Source organism: Elephas maximus, chromosome 8 (assembly GCF_024166365.1).
Source record: "Elephas maximus indicus isolate mEleMax1 chromosome 8, mEleMax1 primary haplotype, whole genome shotgun sequence".
Lineage (NCBI taxonomy): Eukaryota > Metazoa > Chordata > Mammalia > Proboscidea > Elephantidae > Elephas > Elephas maximus.
In genome coordinates, this window is record NC_064826.1 from 78,585,394 (window position 1) to 78,599,648 (window position 14,255).

Here is a 14,255-nt window from a genome sequence, read left to right on the forward strand (position 1 = left end):
ACATTTAAAAGGTACAGCTTAAGAGAAAATTGTTGTTATTAATTGCCATCCAGTCAGCTCCCAGTCATGGTAACATTATGTATAACAGAATGAAATGTTGCTGGGTCCTGTGCCATCTTCATGATCTTTGACATATGCTTGAGTTCACTGTTACGATCACTGTGTAAATCCATCCCATTGAAAGTTGCCCTCGTTTTCACTAACTCTCTACTCCACCAAACATGATATCCTTTTCTAGGGACTGGTCTTTCCTGATGACATGTACAAAGTAAACAAGCCAAAGTTTCATCAACCTCGCTTCTAAAGAGCGTTCCCATTTTATTTTTTCTGAAACAGATCTGTTCACTCTCCTGGCAGTCTATGATATATTCAATATTTCTTGCCAACACCACAACTGAAATACGTCAATTCTTTTTCTATTTCTTTCTTTCTTTCTTTTTTTTTCAATTTTTGCATGCATTTGAGGTGAACGAAAAGGCCACTGCTTGGGTCAGGTGCACCTTAGTCATCAAAGTGACATTTTTGATTTCTAAAACTAGAGAGAAGGGCGGAGCCAACATGGCTCTAAGTAACATAGAAACAAATGTCAATCCTGGAACCCTACGTGTCAAATGAAGAGAGAAAGAGCTCAATCAAGCACCAAACGGAGTAAGAAACTGAGAGAGAAAAGAGAGCGAGGAGAGATGCGAGCAGAGGTCTCCTGTAAGTTAATGCAGCGCAAATTCACCATCTTGGACCCCTGTCAGAAATTGGTGGGCAGGGAGTGCAGGAAAGCAGCTTCATGGAGCTCCCAGCAGGAGAGAGAGCACCTGGTAACCAGCAATACATGCTTTCCCACCCCCCACTATTCATCCCCTTGCTTGGCCTCCAGTGCTTTTCAGTAGGCTCAGATTGCTAGACCGGCCAGGTGGCAACAGCCACATGCCACCTGAATTCATCCTGCCCACGCTGGCCCGCTCCTTCAGTGCCATTTCTTTGTTACTGGGGTTGCTTTTTTCAGCTTCTTTTGGTTTCTTCCCTACCTCTCACCTCCTCCCTCTCCTTTCTTTAGAACACCTGGCTTCATGTGCCATCTTTGCTTCTTCTTGACAGGTGTGAAGTGCTGCTCACGTGGGGAACTGCTTCCCCACTCTGCACTACCACGCTGGTGGGACCCCCGGGGCCTTTTTTTTGTTTGTTTTTCTTTTTCTTTTTCCTTTTGCAGCTTGGGAGCCCCATCTAGCCAGGCTGTACTGCACAGCTTGGGAGCCACATCCCCAGTCTGCACAGCCAGGCCGCTGGGATCCCTGGGGGCATTTTTTTTTTTCCTTTTTATCTTTCTTCATTTTCTCAGTTTCTCGTCTCTCTCTACTTACCATCTTTTCCTGTCTCCTGAATACCTGGCACTGTGTGCTGTCTCTGTCCCCTTCTAGCCAGGCTGTACTGCATGGCTTAGGAGCAACTTCCCTGGTCTGCACAGCCATGCCAGTGGATCCCGGGGGCCTTTCTTTTTTCCTTTTGGTCTCTCTTCATTTCTCAGTTTCTTGTCTCTCTCTACTTACTCTCTTTTCCTGTCTCCTAAATACCTGGCGCCTTGTGCCACCTCTGCCCTTTCGAGATGGGCTATGCCCTGAAGCCTGAGAGCCACTTCTCTGGTTGTGAGTAGAATCCCTGGGGTCATTTTTTTTTTTCTAATTTTTATTTATTTATTTCCTCTTTTTCATTTTTGTTTTCCTTCATGAATTGGTTTCTCGTCAGTTCTCTCAGCACTTTTCTATTTGTCTTTTTGGCTCCCGTTTCACTCTCCTATTTCCCATATCCATCTTACCTCCACATATCACAACCTCCCCCCTTCCTTCCTGCTTACTTGCAGCATTCACTAAACACCATTCCTCTGAACAGCACAGGCATGACCTACCAGAACCAACCCTGCACTGACCCCTGGCCTGCCCTGTCGGCCCTAGTACATGCCACCAACAGCTCATCCCAACCCCTCCCCTTTACCTGGACAAGCTCTGCTGCACCACAGCTGAGTGACTGGGCCTACTTATTGGACAAGGAGGTGAAAAGTATCATGCCCACAGACAAGCAAACAACAAAAAACGCAAATCCCACCTGCTCAGACATAACCAAATAAAACAGGAAGACACATAAATCTACAATCAATAAGCAAAGACAATAACTACTGAATGTCCTGAAGACAGTAGACAATATAAAGACAAAAAAAAAAAAGAACAGGATGGTTTCAGTAGGCATCCAAAATAAAATATGAGGTGAGTTTCCAGTAGAAGAACAGGCACTAGACCTACCTGATAGGGAATTCAAATCTCTAATATTCAGAACTATCCAAGAGATGCAAAAACAAAAATGAGGAAAAAATAGACAAATTCATGGATATACAGACAAAAAAAAAAAAAAACAGAAGAATTCAGGAAAGTAATACAGGAACTGTAAAAATAAATTCACAACTAGAAATTGTACAAAAAGAAAAATATAAACACAAAAGATAAACAAGATTTCAGAAACGGACAGTGTCAAAGAAGGTCTGAGGAGCAGATCTGAAATAATGGAAGACAGGATTGGCAAAACTGAAGACAAATTGTTGGATACAACTTTGAGGAAAAATCAGAAAAAAAGAACAAAGAAAAATGAAGAAACCCTGAGAATTATATAGGATAAAATAAAAAGCAAAAATGTGCAAGTGATCAGAGTTCCAGAAACAGGGGGAGAAAACAGAAAACACACAGAGGATCACTGAAGAACTGCTGACAGAAAACTTCCCAAACATCACAAAAGATGAAAAGCTGACCATCCAAGAAGCTCAACGAACCCTATATAGGATAGACCCCAAAAGAATATCACCAAGGCATATCATAATCACACTCATTGAAACCAAAGACAAAGAAAGAATCCTGAGAGCAGTTAAGAAAAACAAAAAGTCACATATAGTGGGGAAACAATAAGACTAAACTCTGATTACTCAGCAGAAACCATGCAGGCAAGAAGGCAATGGGATGGCATATACACAACCCTGAAAGAAAAAAGTTGCTAAAGAAGAATAATTTATTCTGCAAAACTCCCGTTCAAATATGATGGTGAAATTAGGACATTTCTAGATAAAGAGACTTCAAGGGAATATGTAAAAACCAAATCAAACTTACATGAATTACTAGAGAAATCCCTTCGGCTTGAAAACAAACAACATCAGACCACAGCCTAAATCTAAGACACAAAATTGCACCAGCCAGATACCAATCTAGGAAATAAACTCTCAAGGACTATTCAAAACTAGAAGACTTACAACAGCGAACCAAAGAGGTTAAATTAATCTGTAAATAACAATGATGGCAAAACAATAAAAGAGAATGAACAGTATAGATACATAACTTTCTAATGGAGAGGAACCCAAGGTGATACCAAGTAATGATAGACTGGTTCAAACCTAGGAAGATAAGCGTAAATTTCAAGTTAACCACAAAAAAAGTTAACAAACCTACTCATCAAAATGAAGAAAAACATAAAGTCTCAGTAAAAACAAAAGAAATGAAAAAAAGAATCCACAAACAAAAGGAATTCAGCACAGGAGAGTAAGAGGAACAAACAAAACATCTGCACCACAAAAAAAGCACTAAATGACAGCAATAAACACATACCTATCATAATTACACTGAATGTAAATGGCCTAATTGCACCCATAAAGAGGCAGAGTAACAGAATGGATTAAAAAACAGGATCCATCAATACGCTGTCTATAAGAGACTCACCTTAGAAACAAAGACATAAATTTATTTAAAATCAAAAGATAGAAAAAAATTATATCAAGTAACACCTACCAAAAAAAGAGCAAGAATGACAATACTAATTTCAGATAAAAGAGACTTTAAAACAAAACCCACCATAAAAGACAAAGAACGGCATTATGTAACAATTAAAGGGATGATCCATCGTGAAGACATAACCATAATAAATAAATACACATCCAATGACAGGGCTCCAAAATACATAAAACAAACTCTAACAGCACTGAAAAGAGAAAATGACAGTTCAACAATAATAGTAGGAGACTTCAACATACCACTCTCAGTAAAGGACAGAACATCTAGAATGGAACTGAACAAAGATACAGAAGATCTAAAGGACACAATCAGCCATCTTGACCTCACAGACATATACAGAACACTCCACCCAACGGCTATAAAGCAGACATTCTTTTCCAACACACATGGAACGTTCTCCAGAACAGACCACATCTTAAGCCACAGAGCAACTCTCAACAAAATCCAAAGCACTAAGACAATACAAAGTATCTTCTCTAACCAAAAAGCCACCAAAGTAGAAATGAACAATAGGAAGAGCAAGGGAAAAAAATCAATTACATGGAAATGGAATAACAAACTACTTAAAAGACACTGGGTAATAAAGAAATCAGAGGTGGAATCAAAAAACTCCTAGAAACAAACAAGAATGAAAACACATCATACCAAAACCTTTGGGACACAGCAAATGCAGTCTTCAGAGGTCAATTGACAGCAATAGATGCACGCATCAAAAAAGGGGCAAAGTCAAAACATTAGCTATACAACTTGAACAAACAGAAAGAGAACAGCAAAAGAAGCCCACAGCCACCAGCAGAAAGGAAATAATAAAGATTACAGCAGAAATAAATGAAATAGAGAATAAAAAACAATGGAAAAGAATCAACAAAACCAGAAGTTTGTTCTCTGAAAGAATCAACAAAATTGACAAATCACTGGTCAAACTGACAAAAGAAAAACAGGAAAAACAGGAGAGGACACAATGAACCAAAATAAGAAATGAAATGGGGGACATTACAACAGACCTAACTGAAAGAAAAAGGATCATAACAGAGTATTATGAAAACTGTACTCCAAGAAATTTGACAACTTAGAGGAAATTGACAAATTTCTAGAAACACACTACCTTCCCAGACTAACACAAAATGATGTGGAAAATCTGAACAGATCCATAACAAGAGTTTGAAAAGGTAATAATTAAAAAAAAAACTCCCCCCCCCCAAAAAATCTCCCAAAAAAAAAAAAACCCTGGCCCAGATGGCTTCACTGGTAAAGTCTATCAAACATTCAGAGAAGAGCTTACACCAGTACTACTCAAGCTATTTCAGAACAAAGAAAAGGAAGTGATACTTCCAAATTCATTCTATGAAGCCAGCATAACCCTGATACCAAAACCAAAAATACCAGACGAAAAAAAAGACTAATATCTCTCATGAATATAGATGCAAAAGTTCTCAACAAAATTTAAGCCAATATAATTCAACATTCTATCAAAAAAATAATACACCATGACCAAGTAGGATTCATACCGGTTATGCAAGGATGGTTCAACATGAGAAAATCAATCATCTTCATCTACCACATCATCTCAAGCAATGCAGAAAAGGCATTCGACAAAGTCCAACACCTATTTCTGACAAAAACTCTCAATAAAATAGGTATAGAAGGCAAATTTCCCAATAAAAAAAATTTTTTTTTTTATGCAAAACCAACAGCCAACATCATTCTTAATGGAGAGAGGCTGAAAGCATTCCCCTTGAGAACAGGAACAAGACAAGGATGCCCTTTATCACTACTCCTATTTAACAGTGTGCTGGAAGTACTAGCTAGAGTGATAAGGCAAGAAAAAGAAATAAAGGGTATCCAAATTGGTAATGAACAAGTAGAACTGTCCTTATCTGTAGATGATATGATACTATACACAGAAAACCCAAAACACTCCACGAGACAACTACTGGAACTAATAGAAAGATTCAGCAGACTAGCAGGATACAAGATAAACATACAAAAATCAGCTGGATTCCTCTACATCAACAAAGAGAACGACAAAAAGGAAAACAATGTCATTTATAATAGCCCCTAAAAAACAGAATACTTAAAAATAAATCTAAGAAGGGATGTAAAAGACCAATACAAAGAAAACTACAAAACACTACCGCAAGAAACCAGAAGAGATCTACCTAAATGGAAAAACATACCATGCTCATGGATAGGTAGACTCAACATTGTGAAAGTGACAATTCTAGCCAAAACAATTTACAAATACAATGCAATCGCAATCCAAATACCAACAACATTTTTTAAAGAGATGGAAAAACTTATCATTAACTTTATACAGAAAGTGAAGAAGCCCCAGATAAGTAAAGCACTACTGAAGAAGAATAAAGTAGGAGAACTAGCACTACCTAACCTCAGAACCTACTACACAGCTACAGTAGTTAAAAATGCCTGGTACTGGTACAACAACAGATACACTGACCAACGGAACAGAATTGAGAACCAGATGGAAATCCATCCACCTACGGTCACCTGATCTTCAACAAGGGCACAAAGTCCATCAAGTGGGAAAAAGACAGTCTTTTTACAAACGGTGCTGGCAAAACTGGATGTCCATCTGCAAAAAAAATTAAACAGGACCCATACCTCACACCATACACAAAAACTAGTTCAAAATGGATTAAAGACCTAAATATAAAGCCAAAAACTATAAAGATCACAGAAGGAAAAATAGGATCAATGCTACAGGCCCTAATACATGGCATTAATAGAATACAATCCACAAATAACAACACACAAACTCTAGAAGATATACTAGATAACTGGGATCTTCTAAAAATTAAACACTTAGGCTTATCAAAAGACTTCACCAAAAGAATAAAAAGAGAACCTACAAACTGGGAAAAAAATTTTGTCTATTACAAATCTGACAAATATCTAATCTCTAAAATCTACAGGAAAATCCAAGACCTCTACAACAACAAAAAAAATCCAATTAAAAAATGGGCAAAGGAAATGAATAGACACTTCACTAAAGACGACATTCAAGTAGTTAACAGACATGAGGAAATGCTTGTGATCACTAGCCATTAGAGAAATGTAAATCAAAACCACAATGGCACGAATCAAAAAACCAGAAAATAAATGTTCAAGAGGCTGTGGGGAGATTGGCACTCTTATGCATTGCTGGTGGGAATGCAAAATGATATTAACTATTTTGGAAAATGATACAGCGCTTCCTTAGAAAGCTAGAAATAGAAGTACCATATGATCCAGCAATCCCACTCCTAGGAATACATCCTAGAGAAATAACAGTCATTACACAAATAGACATATGCACACCCACGTTCACTGCAGCACTGTTCACAAGAGCAAAAGGATGGAAACAACCTAGATGCCCATCAACAGATGAATGGATAAACTGTGGCACATATGCAGAATGGAGTATTACGCAACAATAAAGAACAACGATAAATCTGTGAAGCATCTCACAACATGGATGAATCTGGAGGGCATCATGCTGAGTGAAGTAAGTCAATTACAAAAGAACAAATGTTGTATGAGACCACTACTATAAAAATTCATAAGGTTTATACACAAAAAGAGACAATCTTTGATGGTTACAAGGGAGGGGAAGGGTAGGGATGGAAAAACACTAAATAGACAATAAAAAAAAATAGACAATAGGTAAGTGGTAACTCTGGTGAAGGGTAAGACAGTACACAACACTGGGGAAGCCAGCATAACTTGTACAAGGCAAGGTCATGGAAGCTCCACAGATATATCCAAACTCCCTGAGGGATCGAATTGCTGGGCTGAGGGCTTTGGGGACCATGGTCTCGGGGAACATCTAGCTCATTTGGCATAACATAGTTTATAAAGAAGATGTTCTACATTCTACTTTGGTGAGTAGCACCTGGGGTCTTAAAAGCCTATTAGCCGCCATCTAAGATAGACCACTGGTCTCACCCCTTCGGGAACAAGGGAGAATGAAGAAAACTAAAGATATAAGGGAAAGAATAGTTCAAAGGACTAATGGACCACAACTACCAAGGCCTCCACCAGAATGAGTCCAGTACAACTAGATGGTGCCTGCCTACCACCAACTGCTCTAACAGGGATCACAATAGAGGGTCTTGGAAAGAGCTGGAGAAAAACGTAGATAAAAAATTATAACTCACAAAATAAGACCAGACTTACTCCTGACAGAGAGTCGAGAAACCCCAAGAGTACTGCCCCCGGAAACCCTGTTAGCTCAGTAATGAAGTCACTCCTGAGGTTTATGCTTCACTCAAAGATTGGACAGGCCCGTAAAACAAAACGAGACTAAAGGGGCACAACAGCCCAAGGGCAGGGACTATAAAGCAGGAGGGGACAGGAAAGCTGGTAATAAAGAACCAAAGGTCAAGAACGGAGAGTGTTGTCACGTCATGGGGTTGTTAACCAATGTCATAAAACGATATGTGTTTAATGTGAAGCTAGTTTGTCTGTAAACCTTCATCTAAAGTACAATTAAAAAAAAACTTTAAAGAAATCTTTTGCAGCAGATTGCTCAATGCAGTATGTCATTTGGTTTCCTGACTTCTGCTTTCACAGGTGTTGATTACTAATCCAAGTAAATGAAATTCTTGACAACTTCAATTTCTTCTTTATTATGATGTTGCTCACTGGTCTAGTTGTGAAGATTTTCGTTTTCTTCATGTTCAGGTGTAATCTATACTGAAGACTGTAGTCTTTTACCTCCATCAGTAAGTGCTTCAAGTTGTCTTCATTTTCAGCAAGCAATTACCATCTGGATATTCCATGTTTTTAATGAGTCTTCCGCCAATTCCAATGCCATTTTCTTTTTCATGTAGTCACATATATATATACACACACACACATATATACATATATATGCACACAGTTTTTTATATATATGATTGTATAGTCATATGTACAGACATATATGCAACCTTGTTGTTTGAACGACTGCCTCCTGATCCATATTCAGAGTCTGCATAAGCACAATTAAGTGTTCTAGAATTTCCATTCTTCATAATGTTATCCATAATTTGTTATGATGAGGAGAAATCCCCACCCTTCTAATAGTTATGTTTGCAGAAGAATTTCAGAATCATAAAAGGCATGAATTCACCTTAATCTACAACCTAAGAAGTGACTGAACATCCTCAAAATTATTACAATTTTACACGTCAAAGCAAAAACTTGGGTTCAGCTAATATAACCTTTAGAGTTGGTTAGATGACTATAACCTCACAGGTTATCCAGGGATAGAGCTAATACTGATACTCTTTCAAAGTAAAAGAACCTAAATCTATATCATAAATTAGATAATTAAAAATAGTTGCCTGTGCACCATGCCAGACCTACAGAATCAATTTCTGAGGGTAAAGCTCAAGCACCTGTATTTGGGGTGAGGGGAGACCAAAAACCATATATGATTTTGATGTCTGCCTTTGAAGGAAGTAGAATTTCAGAAGCAGAAAAGTAGAGATCATCACTATAAGACAGCATTTCCAAAATCAGAATTTGTTTTAAAACAGATGTAGGAAAAAAAAGAGAAAGAAATTTGCAAATCATCAGGCAGAGGAGTAAATTATGGATTGCCAGCACAAGTATACACTTAGCCTGACTTATATGAATGTTACCTATTCATTCAAATATCACCGTAGTTGAGCTATTTGTATTGATGACAACACACACAATGAAATTTTAACTTAAACTGCGCCCTAGGTATAGCTTAGGAGCCCTGGCGCTACAGTGGTTAAGCTCTCGGCTGCTAACCAAAAAGTTAGCAAGCTCCAACCCACCAGCCTCTCTAAGGGAGAAAGATGTGGCAGTTTGCTTCCATAAAGATTTACAGCCTTGGAAATTCTGTGGGGCAGTTCTACTCTATCCTAAAGGGTCACTCTAAGTCAGAATCTACTTGACAGCACACAACAATAACACAACTGTAGCTTAAAATGTTACAACTATAGCTTCACAGCATGATACAAAACTGAATAGAAAGATACTGTGCCCATAGAGAAAGACTCTTTGCCAACTACCTTTTCTAGGAATTGGTCCACAGATTTTTTAAAGTTAGAACAAATTTTGTGCAAATTAACACGTTATAAAGAATTACTGGGAGACCCTGGGTGGCACAAACGGTTAAGTGCTCAACTACTAGCCAAAAGGTTGGCAAATCAAACCCACTCAGAGGCACCTTGGAAGATGGGCCTGGCAAACTGCTTCTGAAAACCCTATGGAGTAGTTCTACTTACGTGGTCGCCATGAGTCTGGGCCAACTCTATAGCAATTAAGAACAAAAACAAAGGATTTTTTTCTCAAGCTTTCTATACCTGCCAACAAAGGGCTTGTAGATGATTGCCTCTAATAGCCACTTAATTTCTAGTGAAATATAATTAAGGAAAACAATATTAACTACAATTTAGTCAAAAAGGAAATGTAGCTGAAAACCCTGAATTCTTGATATCCATAAAAATTATTCTGACAATACAAAAAAGGTCAAGGTGATCTTGATCACTATCAATATGATTTATGAAAAACATGTTAATATGGAGTGCCGGAAATGATTCAAAAGGATCCTTAGACTCCACTGGCAATTAAAAAAGCGGGGAGGGGAAGGGTATGGAGCTTATGGTTGGTTAAAAATATCCATATACATTTAAAAATCTCAAAAAGTTACCAATTTATTCATTTATCTTAAAATCAGTGCAATCTTAAGACAGAAAAAATAAGGTAAATAAACATAAAAAAGATGTAAGACTGCGCTGTATCTCTATTGACAATAAAACGATTTTAAGTTCAAATTTCAATTACATCAGTTCAATCATGAAATACAGAGATAAGATCACCACTTTTTTTTTTTGTTTGTTTGTTACCATTTTAAGGTTTATACTCTAGAACTCAGAAACCCTGGAGGCGTAGTGGTTAAGTGCTATGGCTGCTAACCAAAGGGTCGGCAGTTCGAATCCACCAGGTGCTCCTTGGAAACTCTACGGGGCAGTTCTACTCTGTCCTATAGGGTCGCTATGAGTCGGAATCGACTTGGCAGCATTGGGTTTGGTTTTTTTGGTACTCTAGAACTTGTTACTAAAACATTCCACTTAAAATCTGAAAATCCAACACCTAGAGTAACCATATGCATTTCTTACGCTTACAGTTTTAATTTCTTACTTATTTCATACCAATTCCCTAATTTTTTTAAAAGGATAGTCTTTTTTAGGGAGGAGGAGGAATAGCAGGGGGACTATTTTTTTTGTTTTTGTTTTTTCATTTTGAAATAATTCCAGACTGATAAAAAGTTGCAAAATAATAAAAGTTCCTACATACCCTTCACCCAGTTCCTTCAAATGTTAATACCTTATAGTAGAATTAAAATCTACAGTACAATTATCAAAAATTGGTAAATTAACATTAATACATCATTAATCTATAAATCTCAACCTAATTTTGCCAAACGTGTCACTAATGTCCATTTTCTGTTCCAGAATCCAATCCAGGATCCCAAAGTGCATGTAGTTGTCATGTATCCTCCATCTCCTCTCCAAGCCCGTCTGGGGCAGTTCCTCAGTCTTTTATGACCTTAACACTGGCCAGTTACTTTATAGAATGTCTTTCAATTTGGGTTTGTCTGATACTTCCTCATGACTAACTTCAGGTTATATATTTTAGGCAAAATACCGAAGGAAGCAATGATGTACTTTTTTCAGTGCGTTGTATCAAGAAGTACATGGTATCAATATGTCTCAATACCGAAGCTGTTAAACTTTACTTAGTTCATGTGGTATCTGCCAGGTTTCTCCACTGTAAAATTATTGTTTTCCTTTTGTAATTGTGTCTCGCAGAGAGGTACTCTGAAATTATGCAAATATCCTATCATATTTTTGTCCACAAATTTTAGCACCCTGAAATAATCGCTGTGTTTGCCATATGAAGATTTTTATTTCCATATGAAGATTTTACTCCTACATTGAGATTGTGCTGTAAGGAAGAACTGTTCCTTCTCTCCATTTATATATTTATTCAATTATTTATTTATTTCAGAGTGAATTCATGGGCATTTATTTTATCCTATGGATTATAATCAATTATTACCATTATTTATTTTATTGTTCAAATTGTAAAATTTCTAGTTAATACCTTACATGAAATCATTAACCTAGTCTTATTTCTCCCTTAAGCATATATACCCAGCCCTTACCTTTAAATTCTTACTCTACACCCTTTTCTCAGATTTTTACTGTAAGAACGTCTTAACTATTCTTCTAGCCTCCAATCTTCCTGCCTTTAAATTAATTCTGTAAACTTTTACTGGAATAACTTCCATCTACAGTTTAATCACAACTCCTTGCTCAAAACACTCTTCTCTAATGGCTTTCTTCTATAAACAGGATAAAAGGCAAGAATCCTCTCCTTGGTTTTCAAGATCTTCCACAGGCTAGCACAGCAGTGCTGACTTCAGTTCATTTATATCAGCAAACAATCTGAGGCAGTTTATTCTGTAACTACCTTGTAGAAAAGTTGTTTCTCATTATAGAAGCTAAGTACAACACACTAATCACACAGCCTTCTAACACATTTTGTCTATACTAGCCCTCAACACTGCTTCTACTGCCCCTGCTACTACAGCCTCTGCTACTACTAAGAGTAAACATTTATTCAGAGCTTAATTATGTGCTAGGCACTGTAATACACAGGTATCTCATTTGATTTATACAATGCTTTAAAATCAGGATAAACATCTTCATTTCTTGAGGGAAATGAGGCCAAGATTTAAGTGTTTGCTCAAGACCACAACTAATAAATGGCTGAGCAGGGATTTAAACCTAAGGCTGATTCCAAAGCTGTGTTTTTACTCATTAAGCCATCTCGATCTGCTAATTATTTGTCTCAACCTATCATCTTATCTCAAGTATAGGCCTTAAATGCTCAACAGGATTTTAAATAATAACGGGCTTACTCAAGAGGCATAAATACTTTCAGGGACATAGCCTATTTAATGCTTTCCTTATTTTTATTTCAAGTAAGAGACATTTCCTTCCAATAAGAGACATTTCCTTCTCAAGCTAGTAAAAAACTTGTCAACTGTCTTAGACAAAATTTCCTTAATGTACCACTTCAAAAGTTATTTTTGCTTTTAGCTGGATTGTCATCTACATGTAAAGGCAAGAATTTATACATATTAGATACAGACATCAAAGTATAGAAGGTAAATATGCCAAGGAGCACTTAATAAAATTTCCTAGTTTTAAAACACACACACACAAATCTATTTATTTTTATTAAAAACAAAGTACAAAACAGGCATTTAAAAAACAAAACCCCATGAAATGGTATGCTTACCTTACGAGCAAAATCACCTTTCCCTTTGCTGTAGGCTTTGTTCTCAAGGAAATCATACACATAGTGAGCCAAAGCTGGGGATGCTTTCATCATTTCAGGAGTTAATAATAACTAACAGGAAAAATAAAGATATTTTAAATTGACAGGATACACTAGAAGTTAACTATTGTTCAGAATTTCATTTAGGAAAATGTTAAGAATGTGTACTAAGAATTTTAATTTTATATTAAAAAATTATATACTTCAAATAAAACTATCAATAATTTTACAACCATTAACAATTTGGTGTATTGTATATTAGTCCCATTCTGATTTTTGATTTTCATTGCATCTAATGTCACAGTTCTCCAAATATATTTACTTTTTATTTTCAGATTCTATAGAGCAATGGTTAAGCGTTTGGCTGGTAACCAAAAGGTTGCCATCTGCTCCTTGGAAACCCTATGGGGCAGTTCTACTCTGTCCTATACGGTAGCTATGAGTCAGAATTGACTCAATGGCAATGTTGTTTTTTTTTTTTTAAATAGCTATTGTATACTAAGAAGCTCCACATTAGAAAATTGCTGTGTTACTCACATAATTCTTAAGTTAACATTAATAGAAAGCACATGCAAACAAAATATTTCTGATACAATGTCTCAAAACAAAATACCCTTGCTTTCACAACTGCTAATGATATAACTTAACATTCTAGCTTAGTTGCTTCCATGCAACATGTTTTGGCATATTGAGTTCCATTAGCTAAGAAGTATATGGTACAGCCACATTTAAAAGATATATCATACACCATATTGTAGAGGTGGTCACTTTCTAAATCTTATAAAACACTGATACGGATTTTGATGGAACTGAAGTTCACATATTAAAAAATATCAAAACGCTTGACAAGAATAGTACCGATGATATCAGACTTACCTTTAAAACAAGAGAAAGTGAAAGTGAATAATAATATCAGAGATTTATATGTGTTTCGGTATCCTTTAAATACATAATAATGTGAAAAATTACAATTAGTTATAAACAACCCAATCAGTAGAGAGAGAGAGAGAGAGAAAGTCTCCAGATGAAATATCCAGTATGGTATTAGCTAAATTTCACTAAATTCTAAGGCAG

General features: G+C 36.7%; 1 protein-coding gene across 3 annotated transcripts in view; it reads right to left on the minus strand.

Annotated features, from left to right (window-relative positions):
* SNX13 (sorting nexin 13) overlaps window positions 1-14,255 on the minus strand; it is a 161,692-nt gene that overhangs the window by 14,770 nt on the left and 132,667 nt on the right. For all 3 annotated transcript variants that reach the window (XM_049893269.1, XM_049893268.1, XM_049893267.1), the window contains one exon: window positions 13,143-13,253. In XM_049893269.1, coding sequence (XP_049749226.1) covers window positions 13,143-13,253 — 111 coding nt within the window. The remainder of the gene's footprint in view (window positions 1-13,142; window positions 13,254-14,255) is intronic.